At 37.3% G+C, this 18285-nt stretch overlaps 1 protein-coding gene across 1 annotated transcript; it reads left to right on the plus strand.

The window, feature by feature from the left end:
* The first annotated feature begins 6224 nt into the window (after nt 1-6224).
* Nucleotides 6225-17887, plus strand: LOC133868936 (apoptosis inhibitor 5-like protein API5). Its single transcript, XM_062305930.1, is given in 12 exon segments — nt 6225-6240; nt 7799-7896; nt 8477-8502; nt 8631-8697; nt 12660-12770; nt 13041-13118; nt 13120-13134; nt 14965-15071; nt 16534-16648; nt 16732-16797; nt 16879-16982; nt 17306-17887. Coding segments are annotated over 12 exon segments (993 nt in total). The 3' UTR covers nt 17496-17887.
* Nucleotides 17888-18285: the final 398 nt, after the last annotated feature.

Genomic DNA, 18285 nt, shown 5'->3' on the forward strand with positions numbered 1-18285 from the left:
CCTTGTCTAACTTCACCTACAAAACCACCATCACAAAACTTCATACAAATAAATAGACTCAATCCATCAGAAAGCAAGACAAAGAGATTGAGAGAGCATACGACTGCAAAAGCCTTGAACTTTCAAGTTGGGGTTAGAGGCTTTTAGGGCTTCAATAACTCTTATAATCAGTGTTGTTTTACCCACACCCTGCAAGAAAAAATACCCAGACATAGTCTTTACAAAAAGAAATAAAAAAGACATTATATTACAAGCTTCTATTACAAAATGGAATTCGCTTCCAGGAGGACCTGTGAGTCAGAGAAGGGAACGGTAGAAACAAATTTATTTTTCTGGCCCTGTTGAGATTCTCAAACTGCTGCGGAGCCCCTTAGTAATCAAACGACAAATCGAAATGCTCGTTCTTTATCCCTTTCTTCAACCCTTCAAAAGGTTGGGCAACGTACATATCAGAAATCTGAGGAAGATTGGTCTCTGTTTTTGGAGGGTCGCATCTCTTGGACGAGGGTTTTTGAAAAAACCCATGAATAATCTCTTCCAACAAGCCAGAGTATGGGGACTTGAATATAGAGAAGGGAACGGTAGAAAGTTAGAATTTAGAAACATCAAACAAGGGCTAGCACAATGCTGGTCCTTAATTGCAGACGTGCGGGCACACTTTTGATTGACTGATTGTGATGTTAGCTCAAGTCTCAAGGGAAAAAAAGAAGAAGAAGAAACTAGTTGGGTATTCGGTTAGAAGGGAAGGTACAAAAATGATAGTTTTGGCCTTTTAAAATAAAATAGAGGTCAAAAGAAAAAGAAAATTTTTTAGGGGGATAAATTTTTAAATTTACATATTTTAAGTTAAATTTCAAAACTTTTGGGGAGACATTCATGCCCTCACGCATACACGTGGGTCCGCGCTTGGTTGCGCCTCTATCCCAGCATCGGTATCGAGTCGTATTTTTTCTGAATTCTCTTCTTCTTTTTTATTCAATTCTCTGAATTGTTTTGGGCCAAAATAATCTCCTCCACATGTGCATGCCCTTATCTCATAAACTTTTCATTTCTTTTACTTCTTTTGATATCTTTAGGGCGACGTGTATGAGGGTTTTCCATCTTCATAATTCTCATAATTATTACCTTCTAACAATAACGATTTCCCAATTTTAGAACTTTCCAAAATTAAAAATTGAGTATATATATCTAGAAATTATTTCACGATAAGAACTTTCTAATACAAACATATTTTCTCAATGATATAATTTTTCATAGACAACTTTCATTTTCAAAAGTTCTTTGGAAACCCTTTATTTATGAAAGAAAGGTAAATTCACTATACAGTAATAAAACAATTATTCACATATACGTACCTATAGCTTCTAAGAACAATGGATAAAATATCATGATATAAAATAACTTTAGAAGGGGTAGAGGATCTACTTACCTCTTGTATAATACAGCTAAGAGAAATCTTTGATAGTTAGCTAGTCACGTGTGTACTGGTTTAAACAAATTACTACCATCATACCCACGACTAGAAAAGCATACTAATACGTCCCCAAGGGTTAGTTTAATCGACTGGGGACCACACCTCATGAAGCGGAGGTCACTAGTTCGAATCCCCCATCTCCCTCTTGTGTGGATATGTTAAAAAATAAAAAATAAAGAAAGCATACTAATACGAGTAATTCTATTCGGTGATCAGATGTCCAGCAAAAGTCCATCTCTGCTGACGTGGCACTACGCCACGTTAGCCCTCATTTAAAAAAAAAAAAAAAAAAAAATTCAAAATCCATCGTTAACAATACGCATAAGCCATTTTCTTTCTTCCCCAAAAGTAACAATACGAGTAATTCTATTCGGCTGATATGAAAAAAGAGGTATGTGTCGGTCTGATTTTGTTGGTTTTAGTGAAATGAAAAGGGTTATGTGTGCTTTGTAGACTGGTTTTGTTTGAGGGGTGATTTGGAGCCTTTTGGTTTCATTTATGATATGGGTTCGATGTCAATTTAGTGAATTGAAACGGGTTTTGTGTGTTTGGTGGCTGAGGAGGGAGCTCATCTAGAATGTTCTTTGAATCTGCTAGAGCATTTTCCTGAAGGCCTCTTGCTTCAAGATAAGATAAGGAATGGTAAGGGGAAGTTAGAGAGTTATGAGCCGATGGTTATTACTCCACTGGTAGTGGAAGGTGAAGACGGGCAGAGGGTGTCGCCTAGGTGGGTGGTGGAAAGAATCAAGAGGTTTTATCCAATTATTGAGCTGTCGTGTAGTCGCTTCGATGACAGATTATTGGCTTTGTTTAAGGAGATTGAAGTGGCCAGAGAACTCTCTTTGGAAAAAACTAAGACTAATTATTTGCCTTCACAAGGGGTGAAAGGGCAGAGGGAATTAAATAGGTTGGCTTGGTCTATAAACTATGAGAAGAAAGGGACTCATTCTGTTAGAGGCAGGCATAAGGGTAGGGGTCCATCTCGCTTATATGACGCCTAAAATATTAATGTGGAACGTTAGAGGGCTTAATGCGATTGAGAAAAGATTGGAGATTAGAGGGCTTCTAAGGAATTGGAAGGCGGATATTGTTTGCTTGGTGGAGACAAAGATGGCAGTTATCTCAAGGGAGGTGGTGCGAAGTTTATGGGGTTGCTTTCATGTTGATTGGTGCTACTTAGGTGCCAATGGAGCGTCGGGTGGGATTTTGTTAATGTGGGATAGAAGGGTAGTGGAGAAAGTGGAGGAATGTATAGGTAGATACACTGTTGCTTGTTCTTTGCGCAACACTGGAGATAATGTAGTTTGGGCTTTTGGGGTGGTTTATGGTCCGAATGATGACAGGGAGATGAGGGATTTGTGGGCTGAATTAGCTGGATTGATGACTTGGTGGGAGATGCCTTGGTGTATTGGGGGAGATTTTAATGTGGTTCGTTTTCCTAGTGAGAGATCTAGTGGAGCTGGCTACTCTGCAGCTATGAAAGAGTTTTCAGACTTTATATTCATGCTTAATTTGGTGGACCTACCCATTGAAGACGGCCAGTTTACTTGGTCTAATAATCAGGAAGATCAAATATGGTCTAGAATCGATAGGTTCTTAGTTTCTCCGAAGTGGGAGGAACGCTTTCCTGAAGTGTCACAGAGGAGATTGACAAGACTTCTTTCCGATCATTTTCCTTTGTTATTGGATTGTGGGACATCAAGAGGGGGAAACATGTATTTTAAGTTTGAAAACATGTGACTGAAATACGAGGGTTTTGTTGAGCAGGTTAAAAAGTGGTGGATGTCTTATGAGTTTTCTGGTTTGCCAAGTTTCATTTTGGCTAATAAATTGAAGGCTTTGAAGTCTGATTTGAAGAAATGGAATGAAGAAGTGTTTGGTGATATAGGGAAGAAGAAGAAAAAATTATTGGAGGGTATTCGAGAGCTGGAGTTAATTGAAGAATGCCGTTGCCTAGAGGAGGACGAAAAAGTTCGAAAGGTAGATATGTCGAGAGAGTTGGAGAAGACTCTTCTTTATGAGGAAATGAGCTGGAGGCAAAAATCTAGAGCTTTGTGGCTGAATGAGGGGGACAAGAACACAAAATATTTTCACAGGGTGGCCAACTCACATCGTAAACTCAATCAAGTGGATTCTTTGAGTATTAATGGTATAATTTCCAAGAATCCTGCGGAGATTAAGGAGCATTTAGTTCAATATTACAACAATTTGTACTTCGAGAATTGTTCTTGGCGGCCTAGGGTGGAGGACCTATCTTTTTTATCCATTGATGCGGATGAGAGCATTTTGCTAGAAAGAGCGTTTGAGGAGAAGGAGGTGTGGGATGTTGTCAGGGATTTGAATGGAGATAAGGCGCCGGGTCCTGACGGATTCACTTTGGCTTTCTTTCAGAAGTGTTGGGATATTTTAAAAACTGACATTATGGATGTTTTTGCAGAATTTCATGCTCGAGGCAAGTTTGAAAAGAGTTTGAATGCTACTTGTCTCTTTGATTCCTAAGAAGACTGGTGCCATGGACGTGAGAGATTTTTGCCCTATTAGTTTGGTTGGGGGGATTTACCAGATTATTTCTAAGGTCCTTGCGAACAGATTCAAATCAGTTTTGGGCAAGATTATCTCCAACACTCAGAATGCGTTTATTGGTGGTCGACAAATATTAGACTCTGTGCTTATTGCAAACGAATGTGTGGATAGTCATATTCGATCGAGGGACCCAGGACTCCTGTGTAAGCTCTACTTGGAGAAGGCATATGATCATGTGAACTGGGACTTCTTGCTTTATTTGTTGCAGAGATGTGGATTAGGGGAAAAATGGAGGGATTGGATACGTTTTTGTATATCTACTGTGAGATTTTCTATTCTTGTAAATGGAACCCCGTTGGGTTTTTTTAGTAGTACTCGTGGTTTGCGACAAGGAGATCCTCTTCTCCTTTGTTGTTTGTGGTGGTTATGGAGGCTTTGAGTTGGATGCTAACTGCCGCATTGGATCAAGGTAATTTGACAAGATTTTTAGTGGGTTCCAAGGATTCCGAGGCCTTAGTTGTGAATCACCTTCTGTTTACTGATGACACTTTGATCTTTTGTGGTGCTCAAGAAGAAGAAATTCGACATCTGAGATGTATTTTCTTATGCTTTGAGGCAGCTTCTGGTTTGAGAATTAACTTAGGAAAATCAGAATTTGTTCCAATTGGTGAAGTAGAGGATGTCGAAAGGTTGGTTCATCTTCTTGGATGTCGGGTTGCATCTTTGCCTATGACTTACCTGGGTTTGCCTTTGGGTGCCTCTTACAAGTCCACTTCTATTTGGAACGGAGGGTTTAGACTTACGATTTGGAGTGTAGGCATTGGGCTTGGAGGAGAACATGGCAAACTGATGACTGTCTGCAGTATTTGAAGCTGTTTGACTATCCAATAGAAGCTCATAAGAGAGCAATTCATCCTGAAACTCAATGAATGTAAGGGATTTGTACCGGGAAGCCACATACAAGGATGTGCCAACAGGATTAAAGGAAGGGTGAAGTCCACCAATTACATAACCAATAAGAGCATTTTCAGTAACGGGTTGACCAACTGCAGCAAGCTGAGCAGAAAACTGCTTAGCAGTTTCAATATAATCATTACACCCTTTGGAACCTTGATGCAGACTCTGGAGCTGGCGCTGAAGATGAGAAATCCGGGTCTTGGAATGGGAGGCAAAGTGGCTGGAGAGGGAATCCCCGACTTGTTGAGCGCTGGTGACACCAAAGGTAGTTGACATTACCTTCTCTGTGATAGTGGCATTAAGCCAAGAAAGAACAAATTGGTTTTTCTTATTCCAAAGCAGGAATGCTGGATTCAGAGTAGCAGTAGCTATCCCCTGGTCATCCAGAACGTACTTGAGAGGGCACGGTTCAGAACCATCCACGAAACCCATCAAGTCGTTGGTCTTCAAAATAGGGATAACTTGGTTGGACCACGTGATGTAGTTAGGTCCTTCTAATTTGAAGGTCATAAGTTGGCCAATATTAGGCGGAATGAATGGGACAGCAGAGCTGGACGCTATTGAGAAAATGATAGAAGCGGAAAAAGAAAAGTAGAAGAGATCGAAAAAACAATCTGCGTGAGCAATTTAGAGCTCTGATACCATAATAGAATTTGAAGTTCAATACTTTATATTGATGTTTAGTAAAGTATATATAGAGGAAGAGATTACATGATCTCCGGATCAGTTACAATCTATCTAGAGTTTGAATTACAAACCTAAAACTTATCTAGATATTTGAATTGAAAACAGAATTCAAATATCTCTATATTTGAATTTATAGAATCCTATCTAAAGGTATTATCTATTAGCTAGGAGTCATGTATCCGTGTTTGTTGAAGTAGTTGGAAGCTGACTAGTATTCTGCACTAGAGAGGAGTCTTCACATTCAAATGTATCTAGACATGTTGAGATGACATTGGTATAGTTTACATATGGAAGCATATTAGGAGGGGGTGGGAGAAGTTTCACAATTTTGTTCATTTTGAAGTGGGGAATGGAGCAAATATTAGTTTTTGGCATGATCGGTGGTTTGGGGATAGATCATTGAAGCAATGTTTTCTAGTTCTTTTTAGTATAGTGAGGAATAAAGATGCGATGGTAGCGGATAATTTGGTTGTCCATAATGGTGTAATTCAGTGGAATGTTCTTTTTATGCGACAAATCCAAGATTGGGAGATGGATTTGGTCATTTCTTTCTTCGATCGATTTTACTCTATTTCGGCTCGACATGGAGAGGGTGACAGGTTAGTGTGGAATCCCTCTAAAAAAGGTTTATTTGAGGTGAGATCCTTCTATGAAGAGCTTATTAGGAAAGATGGCCTACCTTTTCCTTCTTTTCCCTGGAAGAATATATGGCGTGTTAAGGCTCCAACAATAGTGGCTTTCTTCGTTTGGTCAGCTGCTTTGAGCAAAATATTGACACATTATAACTTGTGTAAGAGGAATGTTATAGTGATTGAGTGGTGTTGCTTGTGTAAGAAGAGTGAGGAGTCTATTGATCATTTGTTGCTTCACTGCGAAATCGCCCGAGATCTTTGGAGTTACATTCTTATTTTATTTGGGGTAGAGTGGGTTATGCCACGAACGGTGTTGGAGTTGTTGAATAGTTAGGGACGGCGATTGGTTGTGGTCGTGCTAAAGAAGCTTGGCGGTTAGCTCCTTTGTGCTTATTGTGGTGTATTTGGAGGGAGCGGAATGCACGGCTATTTGAAGATATAGAGACATCTACGGTGGAGCTTCGGAAGCGGTTGCTCAATACGTTATATATTTGGATAGCGTCCCATCATAGTTTGAGGGTTTTTAATTATGTAGACTTTTTAAAATTATTCTCTGTTCGGCCCTTTTAGGGGTTCTCTTGTATACTTCCCGTGTATAAGAGTTGCGCCCCTCTGCGCTATTTTTATAAATTGCAATTACTTATAAAAAAAAAAAAAAAAAATTATTTGCAAGAAATGGGTTTAAAGTATTTTTTTCTATTCAACATTAGTGCAGTAAGAGTCAGATCTTCTATAGTAATTCTCAATGGATTTGGTATGAATGTAGATGTGAAGATGTATGAATGGACGAGTTTACAACATTTGATATAAACTCAAAATACCATGGGATTCGTAAATAATACAATCAACTAGTGGATTGTAAATGGTCACAAATAACAAATTGCTTAAAGCTAATATAATATTACTGGGGCTAGGATGGTATCTCAATTTTCTAATTTGAGTTAGTTTTGCAACAGAAAAGGACATAGTGTTTCGCAATAAAGTCATTGGTAACGAAATGGTAAAAGTTAATTTATAATTGATGGGGCATGGTGGCTTTCTCGATTTCCAACTTGAGTTTTGTTTGAACCAGAAAACAGTTCATATATATTACATTATATTGTATGTTTATTTTTTTGATTTTACCTCAAAGTTCGTTCTACATGATTGTGAAATTTATTTTACAAGAATGAAGATATCTTGAAATATGAGACATGCATCAATGCACCCCATTAGGAAAGTCACATGTGAAGTTTTTTATGGGAAGAACCATGTAATTTTGGGAGAGAATTTTGTGGGCAGAAGTTTGTTTATGTAGTGAACAAAGACTGCAGTAAAATATGTACACTAAACACTGGAATTGATAGATTTGTATTGAACTAACATGCATGTGGCTCATTGCTTCTTACTGTTGTAATTGCATGAAAATTTCATACTGTCCTTTTAATGCAATACATCCATCATTTTGCCTGTTCGGTGTTACTTTTATAGCATGCATATTTTTAGTTTTCATTCTTGGTGGACTTAAATCTTCTTGTTGATGCAGCTTCTTTGACAGCCTTATTTAAGCACATTGGGAGTGTTGATGAACCGAGTACAGATGAAATTATTCGTGAAAAAGTTTTAAGTTTTATAAGAGATAAGGTAAGAAGACTGGCTTGTGTTGTGCCCGTTGCAAGTTTTACCCTGCATCTTGGAGACTTAGTAATTGCCTTTGCGGATTTATTTGCTTGTTGGTGGAGGGGTGGCTGCCCTCGGAGTGCTGTTGTGTGGAAGATGGTTCATTCTTGCCTTATGTGGTGCTTGTGGAGGGAACAAAATGATAGAAACTTCGAGGACAAAGAAATTACGTTTGAGGAGCTCAAAACTTTCTTTTTTTGTTCTTTGTATACTTGGATTGCTGTGTTCCTAACTTCCTTAGTGATTAGTTTTCATGATTCTTGTTCTTTTTTCTTCTTCGTCTTAGACGCTATTCTTGTATACTCCCTGTATACTTGACTGCGCTTTGCGTTTTTAATGATATTTCTCTTACATATATATATATATATATACTTTTAACACTTTGTAGTAATCATATTGGGGAATCTATAGTGTCCTTGGTTATCGCAGTTTTGTATAATGTCTGTATCTTCTTCCTTTTAAAAAGATTGTCTAGCCTTGGTAAATAATATCCTTCGCACTATGATTCTATGGATCCTCTGTTAAGTATGACTTCAAAATGCAGGTTTTAGATGCGGACCATATTGACAGGTTGATATCATGCCTGTACATGGCTCTTCCATTTGTTGTGGTAAGAATTGTGTAGATGTTGCCTTTTTCCTTTAAACCACTCATTATATGTTTGTCTGACAACACTATGCCTCTAATTAACCACACAGAGGGGGTGCTTCAAGCAGCAAGTTCCTCACCTATTTGAACAAACACATCATACCTGTTTTTGATAAGGTAATACTCCAGGACCTAGCCACGAGGAAGCTGATTGGAATGGGTGAACTTCGTGATGGGCTATACTACTACAAGGCAACCGCACCACCACCTTTCCCTGCAACTCCATCCGCCATGTATTCCCAACAAAACCTTGACTTCTCTTAGTGGCACCAACGTCTTGGTCATCCATCTCCATCCGGCATGAATAAAGTCATTTCCATTCCTAATTCTTGTTTTCACTGTGATGTATGCCAATGAGCTAAACATACTCGTCTTCCTTTTTCATTGAATCACAATAAAAGCAATGCCATTTTTTCTCGAATTTATTGTGACATTTGGGGAGGTTACCCTACCCCTTCACACACAGGTGCTCATTATTTTTTGACTATAGTTGATGATTATTCACGCAACACTTGGGTATATCTTATGCGTTTAAAATCTGAAACTTATTCTTGCTTAAAACATTTTTGCCTTCTCATCAAAAACCAATTTGCTTGCTCTGTTCAGCACATCCGCACTGACAATGGGCAAGAATTTCTATCACATCGGATCCAACAATTCTTTCATGACAATGGTATCATCCATGAGCGTACTTGTGTGGAAACCCCCAACAAAATGGAGTTGCAGAGCATAAGCATCGACACCTACTCAATGTTGCACGGTGTTTATGCTTCCAAGCTCATCTTCCCATCTCCTTTTGGGGTGAGTTTATTTTGACTGCCACATATCTCATCAATAGAACCACCTCTCCTAGTCTTGGAAATAAATCACCCCATGAACTCCTTTTCAATAATCCTCCCGAATATCATCATCTTCGAGTATTTGGCTGCCTTTGCTATGTGCAAACTTTTCGTTCATCTCGCGACAAATTCTCACCCCGTGCCTTAAAATGTATCTTTCTTGGTTACCCGTTTGGTCATAAAGCATATAGAGTATATGATCTAACTACAAAGAAAATCATCGTATCTCGGGATGTCACTTTTTTTGAGAATGTTTTTCCATTCCAACATCATTCTCTTCCTCCAACTGCATCGGTTATACCCTATCCCTCCTCGATCTTTCCCTTCCTAACCCATCTACTCCAACTCCTCCACCATCCATCCCTGCCCCTAGTCCCGCCAACCCCACTGCATCATCTCGTCCTTCTACGCCTCCTGCACCTTCGCCACCTTCACCCATACCACCACCACCACCCATTATCACTCGGCCTACACGTACCATCTCCCGACCCACCTATCTCAAGGATTTTATTTGTGCACCTCTACCTACCAAGTCCATCATGACTTCCCTGGATCAGTCCTCGGCAAGTATGGTACATTCTCTCTCCCATTTTCTTTCATATGATCGTTTTAACCCCAAACACTTGGTTTTTTTATCTGCATTGTCTCACCATAAAGATCCCACCAATTATGCTCAAGCAGTCCAACATTCTCATTGGCAGGATGCTATGGCTTCTAAAATTCAAGCCTTGGAGGCCAATCACACTTGGACACTTCAAGTGTTACCTTCTGACAAACGACCAATCGGCTGTAAATGGGTCTTTAAAACGAAGCTTCGAGCAGACGGCACCATTGAAAGGTACAAAGCTTGCCTTGTTGCTAAAGGCTACACTCAAATTGAAGGTCTTGATTACCACGATACCTTTGCACCTGTTGCCAAGCTTGTTACCGTTCGTTGTGTTCTTGTCGTGGCTGCAGCCTGCCACTGGTCTCTCCATCAGCTTGATGTTCATAATGCTTTCTTGCATGGAGACCTTGATGAAGAAGTCTACATGACTCTTCCACCCGGTTTTTGCGAAAAGGGGGAGACTCGAGTTTGCCGTCTCAACAAGTCACTTTATGGCCTCAAACAAGCCTCTCGGAATTGGTTCTCCAAATTTTCTTCTGTCCTCATTGCTGCTGGTTTTCAACAATCTCAAGTAGATCACTCTCTATTCACTCGGTCACAAGGCTCTTCCTTCACAGTTGTTCTTGTCTACGTTGATGACATCTTGGTGGCTGGTAACAATCTGGATTCTATTAACAAACTCAAAGTCTTCTTAGCTCAACAGTTTCGGATCAAAGACCTTGGCACTTTAAAATATTTTTTTGGGCCTAGAAGTTGCTCGTTCTCCATCTGGTATCTTCCTTAATCAATGAAAATATGCCCTGGATATTCTCAGCGACAGTGGTCATCTTGGTGCTCGGCCAGCTTCTTTTCCAATGGAACAAAACCTCAAGCTCACCAATGAAGAAGGTACTCTCCTACTTGATCCTAGTTCTTATCGGCGCCTTGTGGGCCGTTTGATTTATCTCACTATTACTAGGCCAGACATTGTGTATTCCGTCAACCTTTTGAGTCAATTTATGCATCAACCCCGCCAGCCCCATTACGATGCTGCCATCAGAGTTCTCCGTTATATCAAATCATCTCCTGACAAAGGTATTTTTTTCTCTTCTGATTGTGATCTCCAAGTCTATGGTTATTCAGACTCTGATTGGGCGAGTTGCCCCATTACTCGTCGCTCCACCACTGGCTATTTTACTACACTCGGCAATAGTCCTCTCTCATGGAGAACCAAGAAGCAAACCACAGTTTCCCGCGAGTCCGCTGAAGCTGAATACCGAGCAATGGCAGCAACTACTTGTGAACTCCTCTGGCTCAAAAAGCTTCTTCAGGCTCTCGGGGTTTCTCATTCTCAACCCATGAAACTTTATTGCGATAATCAAGCAGCTCTTCACATTGCTGCCAACCCCGTTTTTCACGAACGAACGAAGCATATTGACATTGACTGCCACCTTATCCGTGACAAACTCCGTGCTAAGATCATTTCTACAGCTTACGTCCCCTCTAGTCATCAGCTTGCCGACATTTTGACTAAAGCTTTGGGCCGTGACAACTTTCATCGCTTCCTTAGCAAGTTGGGCATTACGGATCTTCATGCTCCAACTTGAGGGGGAGTATTGAGATATGAATTAATTCCATGATTTGATCCCTTGATTGCCTACGATTGATCCCTTGATTTTCTATGATTTATTCTTTTTTTTATTAGTTTCCATGTATATAGATACACACCTGTACGTCATTAGCAGCTTTTACATTTGAGTTGTATTTTCCTTTCTTAGTCCATAGATCATGGGATTTTGTTCCCTTGGCTGTAATATAAAACAGAGAACAATGATACAGAATAATACACGAGAATTAATTCTCTTTTCATTTCCTTGTTCAATATTGGTCCCATTTGTCTTTCTTAACATATTATGTCAATAGCTGAACAACGTTTTGATTTATTTTGGTTACATGAATGTTTTGTTGTTGTTGTTGCTTTTTCTTTTTTCTTTTTTCTTTTTTTTTTTTTTTTTTTTTAAAAAAAAAAAGTGAACCAATTCCAATGTCAACACGAAACTCTAAAAAATAAGTTTCTTATTTAAGCCACTTTTAGACTTTAAAGTTGATTCCTCCTATTCCCAAATTACTGTACACTTTCTTAGTTATTTATTTGTATCTTATGTCACAGCATTTTGCTGCTCATTCTTCCATTTGTGTTCACCAGTGTGAAAATGGGAAATAAGAAATAGGAAAAAAGGGGAAATAATATAAGAATATGAATCTTGCGAATACATTAATGATAGTGGAGAAAGCTTGTTGGCAATGTAATGAGAATTGATTTCAAACCAATAACAAGGATTTCAACTTTTCAAAGAAGTAACATATAAGTCACTAATTAATACACCCACACAAAATGCATCGCAATTTTTTTTGTAACTCGCAGATGCAGATATTATAGGAGCTTTTCTTATTGGATGATGTTTCATTTCTCTGTCATTTCAGTGTAATTATCTGAAGTATTTTGTGGAAAAGAAAAATTGGTCTGGAAAGTTCCCTCTAGCTTTAGAAGGTTTCCACTGTAGGAAGAGAGTTTCTCGTTACTCAATTACGTTATAATCAAAAGGCAAGGCATCTTGCAAGAAATTAACTCTACTGATATTTATTTGTGCCAGCTTCCTGAGGAGCGAAAGCTGGATCTGCTGAAAGCCCTTGCAGAAATTTCTCCTTACACAACACCACAGGATTCCCGACAGATTCTTCCTAATGTTGTTCAGCTATTAAAGGTACACACTCTTCTAAATGACGGAACAAATATGAACCCATGTATTTAGAATTGTTAAATTACTGTACATTTCAAGTCCGCCTTCAGTAACAGGATTGACATTGTACATATACATCAGAGTTTCTTTTGTTTTTCCCTGCTTGAATACTATTTCTTAAGAGTATAAAGTATTCAAACCTTGCTTGAAGTACAAAAAATGTGTTTTTTTTCTTCAAAACGGTGTAAATAATTTGTGTCTCGATCTCATAACATGTTTCTTTTTCTTTCTCAGAAATACATGCCTAGGAAGAAGACTGGAGAAGAGACGAACTTCACTTATGTTGAGTGCTTGTTGTACACATTTCATCATCTAGCTAGCTCACAAGGTGGTTGGTTTTGAAAGAAAATATGATAGGATGGAAAACTTAAAGACAAATAGTAGAATAAGGCCTCGTTTGGTTTGCAGAATGTCTATTCCATTAGGAAAAGGAATAACTATTCATGGGAATAGATGAAGGTAGAATGGAATAACTATTCCTATTCTTTTGTTTGGTTGTAACAGTGGAATAGAACATTGCATATGTATTCTTTTGTTTGGTACAGTGCAATACATTGGTGAATAGAATCATATTATAATCAAATTTTCTAAAATACCCTTATAATACAAATATAATTTATATTCTTGAGGACATTTTTTTTTCTTTATTTAAGAAACATAAACAATCATACTATGACCTTTTTTGTTTTTTTTTTTCATATACAATTACGCTACAAAATGATTTATAAGGAAAAAAAAAAAACACACACACACACACGTAATCATCATATCACCATCATAAAAAAATAAAAAAATAGATCATCTGCAAAGCCCTTTTTATTTTATTCTTTTTTATTTGTTTTCCAGCAACAAACATTCATTCTTTGCTTACAAAGTAAAATGATTTATAAGAGAAAAAAAAAAAAAAAAAAAAAAAAAAAAAAAAAAACATAATCATCATAAAAAAATAAATCATCTACAAAGCCTTTTTTATTTTATTATTTTTTATTTGTTTTTCAGTAACAAACATTCGTTCTTTGCTTACAAAGTTTTTCTTAAACCTCCGCAAGGCAATTGGAGTCCCACTGATATTAAGAGGTACTCGTTTTGCTACGTCTAAGTGCATTCTGTAGGCTAAATCATAAGAGGAGAAAAAAAAAATAAAAAAAAAATAAAAGAAGAAGAAGAAAGACTACCCCACAACAAATTAAGTTGGGTTGAGAAACAGAGAGAGGGGGATGAGAATATAATTGCAGAGATGGAGAAAGATATTGATGGTGCACTTGAGTGATGAATTTTTGAAATCAGAATTAAATTCTTATTTTGTTTGCGAATTTTGGAATTTGACTTTTTAGAAAAAATTGAATAAAATATGATTTGTTTATAAAAAGTTGAATAAAATATAATTTGTTTTTTAAAAAGTTGAATAAAATATGATTTATTTCTGAAAAAAGTAGAATCAGAATTATATTTTATTGTCAAAATTTCGTATCAAAACACACCATGAGTTGAGAAACAGAGAGAGAGAGAGGGATAAGAGACTTGGGTGTTGAGAAGGTTGGGGTTTTTGGGCAAAAGACAAATTTAATTTATTCCCATAGGAAAGGAATAGGTATTCCACTCCTTTTTGAGTGGAATACTTATTCCTCTTCGTAAGAGAATAGCTATTCCGTGGGAATAACTATTCCCTTAAATAATATACAACCAAACAAAAGAATAGCTATTCCGTAGGAATAGTTATTCCTTTCCATGGGTCTAATCCGCAAACCAAACGAGGCCTAATAGAATAAAGACAAGAGAATTTTATGTAAGAAAGAGAAAGAAAGAGAGAGAGGAAGAGAGAAAGCGGAAGCTTATAATAGACTACATTGTGCTTCTTTATTACTTAATTGTTTACAATACAGAGGTCCCTATTTATAGGGTGTAAAGTAAATACAAATATGGTAATCAAATTCTCATCAAATATAGTAATTAAATCCCCATAATTTGATTACAACACACCATCAATGTAGAATATTACAATATCAATCAAATATGGAATATATGGAAAGTATATTATACTTTCCATATATTCTAGCCCTTCATATCTTCTAACAGGTTTCAAATGATTGGTTTCTCCGAACAATCATCTGTGTGTCTCTACTGCACAATACCTTATCTAATTTTTGTTGTTCTGTAGGTTCCTAATGCAACAAACAGTCTATGTGGTTACAAGATAGTGACCGGCCAACCATCAGATAGGCTTGGGGAGGATTTCTCAGAGCTTTATAAGGACTTCACTGAAAGGCAATTGATTATTTTTTATTTCATTTTTTCCATATATATATATATAATTTTTTTTTTAATGAAAAATTGATTCTTCATATTGTTATGTATTGACAAATTCCTGTTTTACAAAGTTCAAATTTGGTGCATAAACTTTAAAAGTTGTAATAAAATCACAGTTAAGTACTTCCGGCCATCGGTCTCACTAATAGAAAGCAATGATTTTTTATTTATTTATTTATTTTATATGTTAATTTCTTATGTGGCAGCTGATGTTGCTAAATGAAGTGCACTAAAAAATTTAGATGGTTGCCTCACTGAAGAAAAGCAATGATGTTACAACCCTTTGTTCATATGATATTTTGTGGCATTTTACTTATATTTATTAAGGGAAAATTACATTTTAGCCCCCCAAACTACCAAGCGTTTTGCAAGTAGCCCCACGAACTATCAATGTTTAGACTCTAGCCCCCTAAAGCACCAAAACGTTTCAAAAAGTTCAATTTTGTCGAAATATGTCTATAATACCCTTGCCATGTGTCATTTTTCAATTAAAAAAATACTCAAAATAAATTTACAAATAATAATACTAAAAAAAAAAAAAAACAATTTTAATGGGTGTTTGGGGGGTGGCCGGCGCCACCGTGAGCCACCTCCCTAGGGCCGGGGTATTATAGGCATATTTCAACAAAATGGGTATTTTTGAAACGTTTTGGTAGTTTGGAAAGCCAGAGTCCAAGCGTTGGTAATTCGTGGAGTTACTTGCAAAACGCCTGGCAGTTTGGGAGGCTAAATTGTAATTTTCTCATTTATTAATTAAAACTAAAAGAAACTTTTATCTCTTTCTCTCTTTGTTTATCTCTCCCTTCTTTAACCCAAAATTGCTTTATTAACACTTTCCATCATGTCCTACTTAAAAGACCTGATTTTGATTTTTAAAATCATTTGAGAACTTGATTGCAACTTACTTCAATGACCAAATTGGAATTTCATGTATTTTCGAAAATCCCAAAAGAAATGTTTGTCCTTATTTTGTTCTTTTCTTTGGAGGGTTTATTGTGTGTTACGCGTGGGGGGACATAAAATTTCTGAACTGAAGGCCCTTTCCTTTTTTATTTTTATTTTCTGTTCTCTGTTCTTTGGAGATTGTAATGTATCGTTGCGGCCTAATATGGGGTTTAATGTTTCAGCAATCTGATAAAATCATTAACTGGTTTTGGATTTCTACAATTTTGCTGAAGAAATTAGGGAACCAAATTTATCTGTCATAAGATTGATTCAATGAGCATTTTATATAATTGGTTACTTAAGGCTTCCAAAAATTTCTGAACTGTTAGTTACTACTTAAGCCTTGATTCACATTTAAATTTGGAGCAAGGTTGGAAGAGCGATACCTGTATTTCTGGTGGGCAGTATAATATATGGTTTACTTTTACAGTTGGAACTTTTTCTGTGTATAATTTTCTTACAATTGATTTTGCAGGTTGAGTAATGTTGAGGAGTTAACTAGGGCTACCATGAAGAAATTAACTCAAGGAATGGCTGAGCACAACAAAGCTATGGCAGCTGCTAAATCTGATGAAGCAAAGAATAGCATTGTGAGTTTGTTCTCAGGAGATCCTGGTCATGGTGGAGCTTTTCTGTCACCATTTATCTTACATATTTTTCATATAATGTGCAGAAAACTCAAAAGCAGAATACAACCACTGGGTTGCGGACGTGTAATAACATTTTGGCAATGACAAAGGTACAAAGGAACAAAGATTTTGTGTCTATATATATGGTCGTTTATTTATTTACTGTAAAAACTGATATTTTCTATATCCAGCCATTACATTCAAAAACACCCTCGTTTATTGGAGATAAAAGTGTCAACCTATCTTGGAAAGAAGCAACAAAACCTTCTGTTCCCACCACCGCAGCTACAACTGGGTAAGAGAGATCTTCCTGTTTTCTTCTTCCCCCACGGCCCCACTTCTCTCTCTCTCTCTCTCTCTCTCAATCAAATTGTGTTTTAATGCATTTTGGTTGCTCCTTTCGATATATGGTTTCTAGCTTTCACAATCTCCGGCTATGTCTGTTGGATGATACATTTTTTTCCCATGGTTGTGGCAATAGTGAAGGGTGATTCACAGCATTAGAGTTCCATTCACGCACTTCCTCTTACACTAGCATTACTTTTCTGCAAGATTTCATGCTAATAAAATGGGAACTTTATCGTGGACACGATTATATCTTGTGTGAATTGTGTGCAGAGGGAAACGACCTGCTACTACTGCTAATGGATCCGGCAACGTGCCAGCTAAAAAGGGCCGTGGAGCTGGTGGTTTGCAAAACCAACTGGTTAATAGAGCATTGGAAGATTTGTCTCATGGTGGGAGAAGTGGGACTAGAGGCAGAGGGAGAGGGTGGGGTGGACGTGGAAGAGGAAGAGGCTACCGGTAGCCTAGGGGTGTGCCCAGAGTAAGAAATTTGGATTTCAGAAAGTCGGTATGGACCAGAAGTATACAACTAGAAGCCATTTATTTATTAAAGTTCTCTGCTGGAGCTAGTTTTGATTCATAGAGGAAGAAACTGATGAGTTTCTAGATTTATTTGTTGTCTAACACTAGGAATCATTTCGAATTTAACTGATGAAAGCAGCAGCCGGGATTGATTTAAGGAATCTTTGCATGCCTTTTACTCTGTGTATGCATGCGTGTGTATCTTATTGACAGTTAACTTGCACCCAGAGGAATCATTTTATAATTCTGACGATTTGTAGAATGTAATATGTTTGGTTGAATGAGAACTTGAGAAAGCTGCTACCCTTTAGATGATTGTCATTAACTGTGAAAGGTATTTGCAAGCTAGCTTTAAATCTTAGTTACTGTGATGCAGGAAATCTTAATCCAAGCCTTTATGTGTGATCCTCCTTAACAATTAGGAATCCATAACATTTCAGTTTCTGCAGGCAGGCGAATTAAAGTGTGAAGGTGCTCTAGGTAGTCAGAAGCAGGTTTGTAATCGTGCCGAGCCGAGCAAATGTTCAGGCTTATTCATTTAATTTTATTTCCAACAGTTTACCATTAAGTTAGATAATTTGTTTAAGCTTTAGCTTATTTATTTTTTTAGCGAACTCGAGTTTATTCATGAATTGCTGAGTTAACTTATTCATTCTTTATATAAAGTAAATATCAGGATTTTTTTTTTGTTTTGTAAATTTATATTAATTATTGTTAATTAAATAATTTAA

The sequence above is a fragment of the Alnus glutinosa genome, chromosome 5, assembly GCF_958979055.1.
Source record: "Alnus glutinosa chromosome 5, dhAlnGlut1.1, whole genome shotgun sequence".
Lineage (NCBI taxonomy): Eukaryota > Viridiplantae > Streptophyta > Magnoliopsida > Fagales > Betulaceae > Alnus > Alnus glutinosa.